At 41.7% G+C, this 13,856-nt stretch overlaps 1 protein-coding gene across 2 annotated transcripts in view; it reads right to left on the minus strand.

Annotated features, from left to right (window-relative positions):
* Positions 1-1,639: 1,639 nt before the first annotated feature.
* The window catches only part of TNFRSF21 (TNF receptor superfamily member 21), a 65,017-nt gene continuing 52,800 nt past the window's right edge, over positions 1,640-13,856 (minus strand). For both annotated transcript variants that reach the window (XM_081245849.1, XM_081245850.1), the window contains 2 exons: positions 4,403-4,631; positions 1,640-3,082 (listed from right to left, as the gene is read on the minus strand). In XM_081245849.1, the coding sequence (XP_081101975.1) occupies positions 2,853-3,082; positions 4,403-4,631 (459 nt within the window). In that variant the 3' untranslated portion in view covers positions 1,640-2,852. The remainder of the gene's footprint in view (positions 3,083-4,402; positions 4,632-13,856) is intronic.

A 13,856-nucleotide genomic window follows, 5' to 3' on the forward strand; every position in this document is an offset into this window, starting at 1 on the left:
CATCAAGTGTAGATTTCCCAGCCGTTGCTCTCAATTCTGTGTCCTACTCTTCTCCCCAACCCCACAGTGGAGACCTTCCAGTTCAGCAGACCCCTCAAAGCAGGGCAGCTCCAATCAGAGAAAACCTCCAAAGTGAGCAAGAGAGTATACAAATGAGATTATCATCAGCTCCAATCAGAACATTCTAGTTTTTAATACTGCAGTTAAAGGTGGTCTTTTTTTTTTTTTAAGAAAAGCTATATATCATGTTAATTCAATATTCAGCTTCTGTTTAACCACAACTCCTATGTCCCTTTCCCCCGGGTCATCAAGAGATGCCACCCCTTCCCTATATTTCCACAATTATTTATTGAACTTAAGTATAGGGCTTTCCTTATAACCCAGATAAACTTTATCACCATGATCTCTGTGTCCACTGCTTCAGCCTGACAAAAGAGTTCTGGATAAACAGTCCTGAATAAACAGTCTTGGATTCAGATTCAAGTCTGATCTCTACAACTCTGCTGTTGGCCCTTAAGCAAGTTCCTTAGCCTTTAAAATAAGCCTATTTTTCATCTATAAAATGGGCACAAATTATAGTTCCTGTCTTATAGGATAGTTGTGCGGATTCAATAACATAATATGCAAAGTACTTTGTAAAGTATAAAGCTGTGTAAAAGATTAATAAAAGCATCTCCAAGCTATGAATAATTTACAAATTACCGTTAACGCTGATTCATTCATTTATGATGTTCTCAACCCCACATAAAATAAGTGGCAGTCCTGAAATCCTCTGAAAAACAAAAAAATCTGTCTCCTCCACTACCCTCCAGGACCCATTCTGGTTTGTTTTCCTTTTGTGAAGAGTTTCTGTCTTCTGGTGACAAAGAGGAAAGGAAACTTGGCCCGAGAACCATGAAACCAAATCCCAGGATGGCGCTCTAGAAACCAGCCACATGGAAGTGGACAAAATCAGAAAACCCCTTTCATGTCACTGACATGGGTGTCAAAGTGTTCAGACAGGGTATCTACTTCCAATTTCTCACTGAAAGAGGAACTCAAAGTTGCTGAGGGTCTGGCTGTGGGAATTCTGTAGAGCCAGAGTTCCCAAGCTAAGGGAGATAAGCAGTGAAATATAAAATATAACATAATAGATAAAATATAATGTAATATATCCCACCAACATAAGATGTTACCCTGCCATACTGCCAAGAAAGCCCCCTGAAGTTAATCAGGGGCAATAAGGTTTCATATAGAAGCCTATGAACTTGTGTAGACAGGCCCATGAACTTATATAGACCCGCCCATGAGTATTAATTTCCAAGATGGAAATGAGTTAAGAAGAATATAATCCAAAGCCTAGTCAGCATTTATACCTCTCCACCTCCCAATCCTCATTTCTTAAAGCAGAGACAATCTCAAAAGCAGGAGCCTCAGATTTACCCCCAATAAACTAGGAAATGCTTGTTCATCCTCAATGCTTGGAAGTCCTTCTCTATGAATCTCTAGGTACTTTTCCAAACACAAACCTTTGCTAATGTGCATGATTCAGATTAGAAATGCTTACGTTTTTAGAATACACTTTTCCAAGAGACTAATCAAAGAATTATAACATGAGCACACGAACAAGGCAAGGATTAAATATACTCAACTACTCAAGTAACAAACACCTAATATTTATTAATAAATTAGTACACTTGAAGGCAGTTTTCTGATATCAGTCCCTCACCACTACCCACAAACCCCACCCACACAAAGGGAGTCCAGACCACCTTTGCATTAGAATTCAGCAACTAAGCATCAAAGAGCGCGTTTATAAATGGGAGCAGAGTTGCAAATATATCAGACAAGAGTTCTTAAAGCTGCAGCCATTTTTAACTAAAGTGATTGAATGAAGGAAACCCACCGAGACCAAGGCCTTGAGGGCAGACCAGACCTATCGACTATGTGTGTATAAAAAACAAGACATCTTGTAAAGCAAAGCTGGACAAATTCCCTTTGGAAAAGGTGCCATTTGTCACCAGCACTTCAATTGTGACTTTCCAAAGTGCAGCAATATGTTCCAGAAGAGCTCAATCTCTAAAAGTTGAAGTTCAAGTTCCTTGGTGGCCCAGTTGTCAAGCCACTCAAATAGCAAGTCATGATGGCTTGTGAGGATTTCATGTCTCCAGCCCAGAGCAGATTAGCGTAAGGGGAGCACAAGTAAACAAGCATTCAACACGGTGTCCAGGTGAAAACCATACAATCAGCAACAGTGTGGTCAAGTTTCAGCCATAAATATGAACTATCCAACAAGGCATGTTAAAAAGAGATTTCAAGATCTAATTGCATTACAGTAACTCAATGGGGTCTTACGTTTCTTGAACCCTTAAGAAAATTCATAAATGGCAAATAATAAAATAGTAATAATAATAATAATAAAGCAGATGTGAATGTTGAGACATGAAGACAGCTTATAGCATTCACAAGATGCTATGACACTTTTAAGAAGTTAAGAGCCTCATAATCCAGTGTGTGGGAAAAGCCACACTATATTTGTGATATATTAAGTGAATTTAAAGTGCACAGAACAATTTTGAGAATACATATGAAGGCAAAACAGAGAAAATATGGAACCTAAAAAAACTTCAGCGGTGGATATTCTGAAACAGTTGAAAAGGCTTATATGTTAACTTCCCAGAAGGGTTTTTAAAAAGAAAGAATGAACTCAAAACACTGGCCATATACTCTGTTAAACACACACACATGCACGCACGCACGCACACACACACACACACACACACCAAAAAACAAAAATTTAAAAAAAAATAAGAATAAAAACGCCACCCTGCCACTAAATTGAGTAATTTCCAGAGTGCAGTATTCCTCGTGTTCTACAACAGGTCGGGAAGGTGGCTATAAACAGAGTCCAGGAGGGTCTGGCTGGCTTCCTGGCTCTTGACTCCAATGATCTCAAACAGCCGGTCCAGCTTGTCCTCGGCCTGAGGAATCTCTTCAATCACCCGCAGCTCCTCGGGATTCAAGATGTGGAGCATGTCATCAAAAATAGGCTGCAAGTCGCAGGGGTCCAGGCGCACCTGTCGCAGCACTGTGTCCTTCTTTTCTGCAGGGAGGAGAGCAGAGGGGACAGCTGTAACGGGACTGTATTGGGGGACGGAGGAGAGCTAAGGTGACAGCGACCCTCTCCCCAGGCTGTCCCCATCCCACCCCACAAGGTGAGGGAGTGAAGCTCAGGCACATTGGTTTTTACCGACGTTGCACGTAAGATAACAAACAAGATGTGCCTAACAGAGATCAGACAAGGATCTGCTCATCTGCTTGAATGCGTTGATAGAACATGACATTTGCCTAGACTCAAATGACGTCTCCGAAATTCTCCTGAAACTCAGGAGAATGCTGAAATACTTAAAGAAACTTTAAAAAAACAAAAACAAAAACAAAACGTCACTACTTTCCCCATCTGTAACATATTAGTAAGCAAAGATATGAGCCCAGCCTTTCCCCTCAAACATTCCAAGTCAATAATCGGCTTATCTGACTTCCTAATTACATTGTCATATTTTAAAATTAAACTGCTTAGAGCAAAAGCACATAAATAAGAAAATATTGCTTCTTGGGTCATATCTTACAATGGAGTGAGGAACTATAACTTCTATTATCATTTATAAAACGTATTCTCTAAAATATAATATGTAACATAAATTATAAACTAAAATATAAATCTTTATATAAGTATAGAGATATATGAATATATAAAGTATAAAATATAAATATGTAAAATAGAATTATTTTATAAAGATATAAAAAACAACATAAAGTATAACCCTTTTGGTAAAATATAACCGGTGTTACCCAAACTAGGAAATTTCTAACAAAAACCTGTCATCAGTATAGTGTACATGCTAATTCCCTACCCTGCTATTCAAAACTGCAAGTGGCAAATTATTTACCGAAGTACCAACCCATGATGTTTAAAACATTGTTATTTGCAACCAAGCTTAACAGAGCGAAATTTAATTTCAGTCACTAAAACCTCTACTCCAGACTCTCAAGATAAGTTATACTTTAAATCCCTGGATTCTGCAAGCCTAGTAAATAATTTGCACACACACACACAAAAAACCTGCCAGACTACACGTTATCGGACCTTCCCCGAAACACACACTCGATAGCATCATGAGGATCAAGGGTGACCGATACTCCTGGACACAGGCTCCCGGCCAGACAGTCGGGGCTGTAAAGATTTTCTAGGCAGGTCCCGACTAGCTAATGATGTCATTTCGCACAGGCCTCACCTCGGAGTCCAGGGCAGGTCATTTAGATGACCCAGCCCCTACTGGAATGGGGAACTGATGGAGGGAGAGATGCCACGGGCTATTTGAGGGGAGGCTAAAGAATGAATGTGGGTCTGAGCCATCCGTACCTTTGGTTATAAAGGATCCGGTCCTGCTCAGCGCCGAGGAGCCGCTGGACGTGGAGTCACAGCGAAGGAGGGGCTCGGACTCGTCCACGAAGAAGCCCTTGTTCTTATCCAGCGGGGAGGGCTCCACTGTCAGAAGCGTGGAATTCTCAAGTTTCGGGTTGGGGCTGGCGACCGGGCTCGTGCTAAGCGGGCTGGGGCTCCTCGGGAGAGCCAGCTTGTCAGTTTCCAGCTGTGGAAAGAAACAAACAATTTTGAATTATATACTTCAAAAATTATAGAAACTGGGACTTCCCTGGTGGCGCAGTGGTTAAGAATCCGCCTGCCAATGCAGGGGGCACGGGTTCGAGCCCTGGTCCAGGAAGATCCCACATGCCGCGGAGCAACTAAGCCCGTGTACCACAACTACTGAGCTTGCGCTCTAGAGCCCACGAGCCACAACTACTGAGCCCACGTGCCTAGAGCCCGTGCTCTGCAACAAGAGAAGCCGCCGCAATGAGAAGCCTGTGCACCGCAACACAGAGTAGCCCCGGCTCGTCGCAACTAGAGAAAGCCTGCGCGCAGCAACGAAGACCCAATGCAGCCACAAAAAAAAAAAAAAAAAAAAAAAATTATAGAAACTAAATGGAAAGCATCTGAAAAAGAATATACATATATGTGGATAACTGCATCACTTTGCTCTACATCAGAAACTAACACAAGATTCTAAATTAACTATACTTCAATTTTTTAAAAAATAAAATAAAAAATAAAGATAGAAATAATTTTTAAATTAAAAAAATTAAAGAAAAAAATGAAATTAAAAGCCCTTCTTGGAGGCTTTTTTTTTTTTTTTGGTTCCATTTAGTATTTTGTGGATAAATTCTCCCATTTGGACAGTCCATAACTTATATTATTGCTAGATACACACACACACACACACACACGCCCTTCAAAATGCACGAGAGGATATGTATGAACATTAAAAATTAGGAAGCATATGCACCAAGCTGTTACCTCATAGGAGTGAAACTTGGGCAAGAAAGTGAGGAGGAAGATCTCCAACAAAAATATAATTTCGTACTGCTGGAAATGGTCTTAGATATTATGCAGCATATTCCCCTCTGTTTCGGGATGAATTCTGTGCCCCCAAAATTTGTATGTTGAACTCATAACTCCTTGTACCTCAGAACATGACTATATTTGGAGATAGGGCCTTTAAAGATGTAATTAAGGTACACCTGGGCCTTCCTCCAATATGACTGATGTCCTTATAAGAATAGATTAGGACACAGACACACAGAAGGGAAGCCATGTTGAAGACACAGGGAGAAGATGGCCATCTTCGACATGCCCAGGAGAATCAACCCTGCTGACACCTTTATCTCAAACTTCTAGTCTCCAGAATTGTGAGAAAATACACTTCTGATGTTTAAGCTTCCCAGTCTGTGGTAGTTTATTATGGCAGCCCTTGCAAACAAATACACCCTCTCCTTTACAAGTAAGGAAACAGGCCCAGAGAAGGTAAGTGACTGTCTTTAGGGCACCCAGCCAGGAAGTGGCAGAACTAAAACTAAACCCTCCGTTTCCTGATTCCCATTTCAAACTAGCTCAGGAAGTAAATAAAACTGCTTGAACAAAATGAGAACAGGAGAACACCAGAGCAAGAGCGGCTGGAAGGAGAGAGGGAGAACCACCCCGCTAGAGCCAGTGGATAGGCTCTTCAGGATGTAGGGGAGACCATGAAGCTTGTATTCCAGGGCAGGGATCAGAGAGAAGATAACAAGAAAGCAAGCAAACAAGATGGTTTCAGATGGAGACAGTGAGCATCATGACCGCTCTGGCTGGTGCATGGAGGCTGGATTTTAGGGAGGTAAGAATCAACACAGGAAGACTAGTTAGGATGCTGCTACAGTGAGTGGGCAGGTGAGGTGTAATCATGGCTTGTACCAGGGTGCACAGTGGAGATGAGGGTAAGTGATGAGTGGTATCACCCCATTTTGCAGGTGAAATGACTACGGCCCAGAGAGAGCACACAAACCCAGGGAGAAAGTCAGTGCTCAACTCAGGCCAGCTGGACATCTCTAGTTGCCCCTGTCATTTGACACCGTACCCGAGAAACCTGGCAGACACTGGTGGCACCTCCTAGTCAGTTGACTTATATTTTTATTGGTTCTTCTGGCACAGAGGGAAATCTGGGAGCCAGGTGGCCAGACGACATGGGGCCGGGTGCAGACAGTGATGTGCACTCTTCCCGGAGCTGTTAATCACTGCTCATTAGAAACCTCATGACTCGACTCCCACTTGTCAAGAGAAACATTTTCAAGTTCCTCAATCAGGAAGACATTCCCCCTTGTTTCAAAGGATGACGTTCTCCAGTTGTAAAACACACAAAGCAAAGCACAACTGCCTCTTTTACATGCCTTACGGCCTGAGAAATTCTTGCAACTGTGCAGATTCCGAAGGCCTCTGACACGGCAAATCTAATGTTCCAACAGCATTTTTCCCTTGTACAACCACCCACATCCTGCTTCTACTTCCAGTGCAGTCTTAAGGCTTAGATATCACGCATTCCCACCAGCCCCCTTCTGATCCACAGACAAGTTTTATGGATACGCTTTTAAGATTTGAATTCATTAGGCCCTGGCATGCATATGCCCCTCCTCCCTGAAAATGCACATGGCCACTCATGCCAAAACATGTTTTTTATTCACTCAATTAGACAAAGAACACTTGTCTACACTCTGGTTCTCAGGGACAGTACATTGGATGACCCGGCCAGTCAATATAGTGCACTGTTCTTGCTTAAGAAAAGGAATTCCTGCCCACAAACCACATGCCAACAGCCTAAGAAATCCACCCACCTATTTCCTGAACTCAGTTCAAAACTTTCAATATTTAATATCCTCCCCCAATTTTGCCAAAGGATATTATCAGTGGAAATTAAGTACATGACTTCTAACATGATTTCGAAGGCAGAATGCTGAATTGGTGCTTTCCAATCATTAACAGTGAGTCAAGTGAATGGGAAAATGCTGCTAGGAATGGTTTTAGCAGCTCCACAATGGAGCTCAGAACCACAGCTAAAGCCAGAGACCATTTGACAAGCACCTTTCTAGAAAATCTATTCCTCTACCAAGTATAGATATCTGTCACTATGTACAGGATACACAGTAGCTGGCTGCATTCCAGATTTCTCTAAAGTTACTGGCATTTTTTTCCTAGCAGGAAAAAAAAAAATTTGCCCCTAGAAACTTCCTTCTTTCCTCCCTTTACCTTACTATTGACAATATCCATCAAAATTCTTTTGCAGCACTGCAACTCGAGCATTGTGTTACCTGTGACTTCTCTAATAAGAAATTGAAGCCTCAGGGTGTGTGGAATAAATTAATTCTTTATTTTCTTAGTTCAGAAAGTTCATGGTTCAGTATTGAGTTTATGGCAAATAAAGAGCACTTATAGTAAGATTCAGATACTAAAAAAGAAGGCAAATGCTCTAAACAAGAAAGCTAGATGTCCACAGAAGCGGGTTGTATCCTCTTGGAAAAGATTTGAACATACACTTATCCAAATAGTCACAAAAGAGATCCTGAGTAAATTAATGTATTCCTTTTTCTCCTTTAAGCTTCCCAAATTCTCTACAGGGCCATATTAACTTTTATAATTAGAAAAACAATAAATGTTATTTTTAAAAGCAGTCACCACTGATAAGTATATTTTCCCTCTGTTAACTGGACAATGTGGCTGCAACAGCTCTTATTTATATTGGTAGCCAAGGAACAGGACAGGTGGAAAATCATCTACTTGGCTGAGCTCCTCTCTTTACTTTTTGTAAGCATTCACAGGCACAAAAGGGCAACACTCCTCCTCCCAACTTATTGTGGTGATGCAAATATTAAGACTTAAAAGAAAGGCCTCAGGGAAAACTTGGCCAGTGAAGGCAATGGATCCACCAGATATTTGAAGTCCCTTTGGAGAAACTTGAAAAGTAGAGTTCTTTTTGCTCTATAGCCATGTTGTAACCGTGCTAACTGAGAAGACTCATTTGAGAAATCAGGGTGAGACAGTAAGACAGACCAAAAAGGGGGGAGAAGGCAGGGATCATGAGGGGAGAGCTCCCTAAGTAACCCAAATCAGTACGAGTCTATTGTATGAACTTCAAGACCGTGAAATTTATTTTGGCCAAATGAGCCCCAAATGTCGTCCTGATTAGTTTCCATACAAATACACTTTGTCCTTCCAGATACTGTATTTATTGGTCTAAGCTGATAAGAAAAGAGAGATAAGTGGTTCACCTTACTGGACAGCTGAGTCATACCTGAAACTCCACTGCTGACCTGACTATTTTCCTTTCGGATTCCCAGAACCACTGAGTATGAGGAACCATCCAAACGGATTAGGTAAACAAGCTATTGATTAAAATTCGTGGGCTTGAATGCCTCTGAGCTACAGAGGTTTGAGCAGTATCGGTGAGAACAATGATATAACTTGTCCTTGGTTTGCATTGGAAAGAGCCATTTCCAGCTGTGTCCTTGCAACCGTCCACTCCTCCCTCAACCAGCTCCCCAAACTGACATGCCCGCTCTGGGTGCACAATCAAATCACAACTTGAAACTGAACCTCAAAAATAACTCTCCTCTTGGGCTTCCCTGGTGGCGCAGTGGTTGAGAGTCTGCCTGCCGATGCAGGGGACTCAGGTTCGTGCCCCGGTCCGGGAAGATCCCACATGCCGTGGAGCGGCTGGGCCTGTGAGCCATGGCCACTGAGCCTGCGAGTCCGGAGCCTGTGCTCCGCGACGGGTGAGGCCACAACAGTGAGAGGCCCGCGTACCGCAAAAAAATAAATAAATAAATAAATAACTCTCCTCTTAACAAATATACACTACTATAGATAAAATAGATAATCACAAGGACCTACCATATAGCACAGGAAACTCTACTCAATATTCTGTAATAACCTGTATGGGAAAAGGATCTGGAAAACAATGGATGTATGTAGATGTATAACTGAATGACTTTGTTGTATACCTGAAACTAACACAACATCATAAATCAACTATACTCCAATATAAAATAAAAAGTTAAAATAAAATAAAATAACTCTCCTCTTTTAACATCAAACAAAACACACTTCCCTGTTGACTGGCCTTTCTGAGGATGACACACTGTGGAAGGCTGAAATGTTTCTCCAGCCCTGGGGATGGTGGAGCCATGGATGCTGAAGCCATTGTCATGGCGAGGGTGGTATATAAGTGAAACAAGAGTTTGAGACTACTTTGCTTCTCTCCTATGATGGAGCAGCATTCCTGAGGATACTCTGCAAACAGGCAGGGGTGGAAGACTCCAGCCCCAGAAGCCTTCTTTTCAGCGTGTTTCATGATCTTCATAGTCAACTCCTAAAAGTCAAAGTCATGACAATCCTGGAACATCATGGCAAAGGAAGAAAGGAAATCTACCACTCACTAGCTGTGTGGTCTTAGAAAAACCGCACCCCTTTTCAGATCTGTTTCCTCATTTCTATAAGAAAAAGGTTACTCTAGGTCATCTCTCTTCAAATTGTCTTATTGTTTGTCTCACTATGGCTCTTTCATTCTCCCCCCTCCCCACCTACAGACCCCAACTCCCTTTCTCCTTCCAAGTTACTTCCACTGGTTCCTCAACTAAGGTTTACCACTGAGTTATTTTCAATTACTATCCAATTACAATCTCCCTGTGGTTGCACAATTTGTTTTCATAAAACTAATTAACAACTTTGATGCATCAGTGATCCCCTGAAATGAAGCCTTAATTACCCAGCCCTGATGCCCCTTGCCAATCTGCTAAAATGGTTCAACTTAACCCCTTGGTTCCTGGCATCACCCAATCAGATTCCACAAGATCCTTTTCTCTCCTCTCTGTAGCCAGATATGTCTGATAGACTCAAGAAGAAAGCTCCTTACAATTAAAAATCACCTTCCTACTGAACTTTCCCTCCAGACCTCATCATCCAACACTTAGAAAGAAGGAAGAATTCTCATGTTACATTTGTGAAAACTTCTGTCACTTTAATGATGGTTTTCGAAAACCCATTTGCTAAATTCAATGTAAACTAATTGCTATTCCATCTGAGTTGACCAGCTTGTTACTCAGATCCAGTAAACAAAAAGGGACTTTAAAAAATAAGCCATCATCAATACTCTGCTAAACAACTCAGCATGAAATATATGGAATCCATTTGATGTTAGGGTAGCTCTTATTAGCTCCATTTTACAGATGAAAAAACTGTATTTAAGAGGTTTAAGTAACCTGCCCAAGATCACAGAAGCCAGGACTCAAGATCAGGTCGGGTCTAGTTTCCAAGTAATCCTCTTTGCTGAGTCATGTCACTTCCCTGTCTGGACCCACTGCAGTTACAGAAATTGACAAACCCTGTAAACTCAATACAAAGACATCACATGACCACAAGGGGCTGCCGTGGTCCATCAGCCAGGGTGAAGGGGCCAGAGCCAGGGTCTGCAAGGACCTGTAACTCAATGGCAGATCTTGAAGCCCAGCTGGATGACTGCCCTGAGATAAAGATGAGAGATTATGTAATGAAACTTAAAAGCTTTTGCACAGCAAAGGAAACCATAAACCAGATGAAAGGACCACCCTCAGAATGGGAGAAAACATTTGAAAATGAAGCAACTGACAAAGGATTAGTCTCCAAAATATACAAACAGCTCATGCAGCTCAATATCAAAAAAACAAACAACTCAATCCAAAAATGGGTGGAAGACCTAAATAGACATTTCTCCAAAGAAGATATACAGATTGCCAACAAACACATGAAAAGATGCTCAACATCACTACTCATTAGAGAAATGCAAATCAAAACTACAATGAGGTATCACACCTCACACTGGTCAGCATGGTCATCATCAATAAATCTACAAACAACAGATGCTGGAAAGGGTGTGGAGAAAAGGGAATGCTCTTGCACTGTTGGTGGGAATGTAAATTGATACAGCCACTATGGAGAACAGTATGGAGGTTCCTTAAAAATCTAAAAATAGAACTACCATATGACCCAGCAATCCCACTACTGGGCATATACCCTGAGAAAACCATAATTCAGAAAGACTCATGTACCACAGTGTTCACTGCAGCACTATTTACAATAGCCAGGACATGGAAGCAACCTAAATGTCCATCGACAGACGAATGGATAAAGAATATGGGGCACATATATACAATGGAATATTACTCAGCCATAAAATGGAACAAAATTGAGATATTTGTAATGAGGTAGATGGACCTAGAGAGTCTGTCATACAGAGTGAAGTAAGTCAGAAAGAGAAAAACAAATACTGTATGCTAATGCACATACATGGAATCTAAAAAAACGGTACTGATGAACCTAGTGGCAGGGCAGGAATAAAGACGCAGATGTAGAGAATGGACTTGAGGACACAGGTGGGGGCAAGAGGAAGCTGGGACGAAGTGAGAAGGTAGCATTGACATATATACACGACCAAATATAAAAGAGATGGCTAGTGGGAAGCTGCTGCATAGCACAGGGAGATCAGCTCGGTGCTTTGTGACCACCTAGGTGGTGGGATAGCGGGGTGGGAGGGAGGCTCAAGAGGGAGGGGATATGGGGATATATGTATATATATAGCTGATTCACTTTGTTGTACAGCAGAAACTAACACAACATTGTAAAGCAATTATACTCCAATAAAGATATTAAAATTTAGGGCTTCCCTGGTGGCGCAGTGATTGAGAATCTGCCTGCCAATGCAGGGGACATGGGTTCGAGCCCTAGTCTGGGAAGATCCCACATGCCGCGGAGCAAGTAGGCCCGTGAGCTACAATTACTGAGCCTGCATGTCTGGAGCCTGTGCTCTGCAACAAGAGAGGCCGCGATAGTGAGGGGCCCCGCGCACAGCGGTGAAGAGAGTGGCCCCCACTTGCCGCAACTGGAGAAAGCCCTCGCACAGAAACGAAGACCTAACACAGCTATAAATAAATAAAATTTTTAAAAAAAGATATTAAAATTTAAAAAATAGATAAAGATGAGAGACTATGTAAATAACCAGACACTTCAACTGTGGCCAATAACTGTTTTCTATTAGAAAATATTTCCGATCCCAACAGACCAGTGACTATTTAAAAAAACACAAATTCAATTTCCACTAAAGGTTTATCTCAAAGGAATTACAGTCACAAATAAATACATGACTACAACTATTTAAGGATGATATTATCTGAAGCTTGTTTCCCCCATTCTCCCAGCTGCCCATGTAATCAAGATCTAATTAGATTTCATGACCTCCCATAGGTCCATGTAGGTATGTAAGATGGGCTCTGATAAAAACGAGCACTTTCCTCCTTGCTATACCAATACCTCTTGATATCTGAATCTATGTAGTTCCTACCTTGAGAGAACAGGAATTCGGATGATAAGAAATGCTTTGTCATCCAAAAAGCTATGTGGTTCCAGGACTTCAGATCTACATGAGGGTTCAGATAATGATGGCTACCAGCCCTATCACAAAACATGTACCTGAATCTATTCAATTCCTAAGTTCAGATACTAAAGAATACCTGTATACGATGATTTCTCCCTAAAAAAAATAAAACAAATACACCACCTCCAACAGAAAAGGGGGAAAATAGGTGGGTTTCTTTAAAGTTCCAGCTGATAGGGGACAGACTTTTAATTATTCTTCCGAGTGTGAATTCTTGTTCAATCCAACCCAGAGAAAGAGGTCTTAAGAAGAATAACCCAAATTTACTCAGCAAAAATTTTTGCAAACAAAAAGAAAAAAATTAAGAGGAAATTGAGAAGACGCTGATTCCTAAACCTTTAAAAGAAGGGTTAGGGCTTCCCTGGTGGCGCAGTGGTTGTGAGTCCGCCTGCCGATGCAGGGGACACGGGTTCGTGCCCCGGTCCGGGAAGATCCCACATGCCGCGGAGTGGTTGGGCCTGTGAGCCATGGCCGCTGAGCCTGCGCGTCCGGAGCCTGTGCTCCGCAACGGGAGAGGCCGCAGCGGTGGGAGGCCCGCGTACCGCAAAAAAAAAAAAAAAAAAAAAAAAAGAAGGGTTAGCAGTTATAAGAAATTTGGATGGAAGTCTTAGAAAGAGGAACATGGACTGGAAATATATACACACATATATAGATAAAGCAAAGATGTCAAAATATAATTGTTGAATCTAGGTGGTAGGTTCTGGGTGTTTGTTGTACTGTGTTTTAACTTTTCTTTGTTTCCTAAGTCTTATTTTTAAAAGTTAGGACAATAAATAAATAAAAAAGAAGGGCTAAGGGCCAAATAACCTGAAGACAGAAATTCCCCAAACTTTTCCTAGGCTTCTGATTATTTAGTCTTTTGTTGACCTTCCTTCTTTCTTCTCCGGCCCAGCCCAGAACATAGGAAAGGGAAGCACAGAGGGGCTTCCATTGCATAAGTAGGGAACAGTGCTAACGCTTAAACGTAAATCATCAGCTGGCAAGCGG

This window comes from Mesoplodon bidens (genome assembly GCF_964165515.1).
Source record: "Mesoplodon bidens genome assembly, chromosome: 10".
NCBI lineage: Eukaryota > Metazoa > Chordata > Mammalia > Artiodactyla > Ziphiidae > Mesoplodon > Mesoplodon bidens.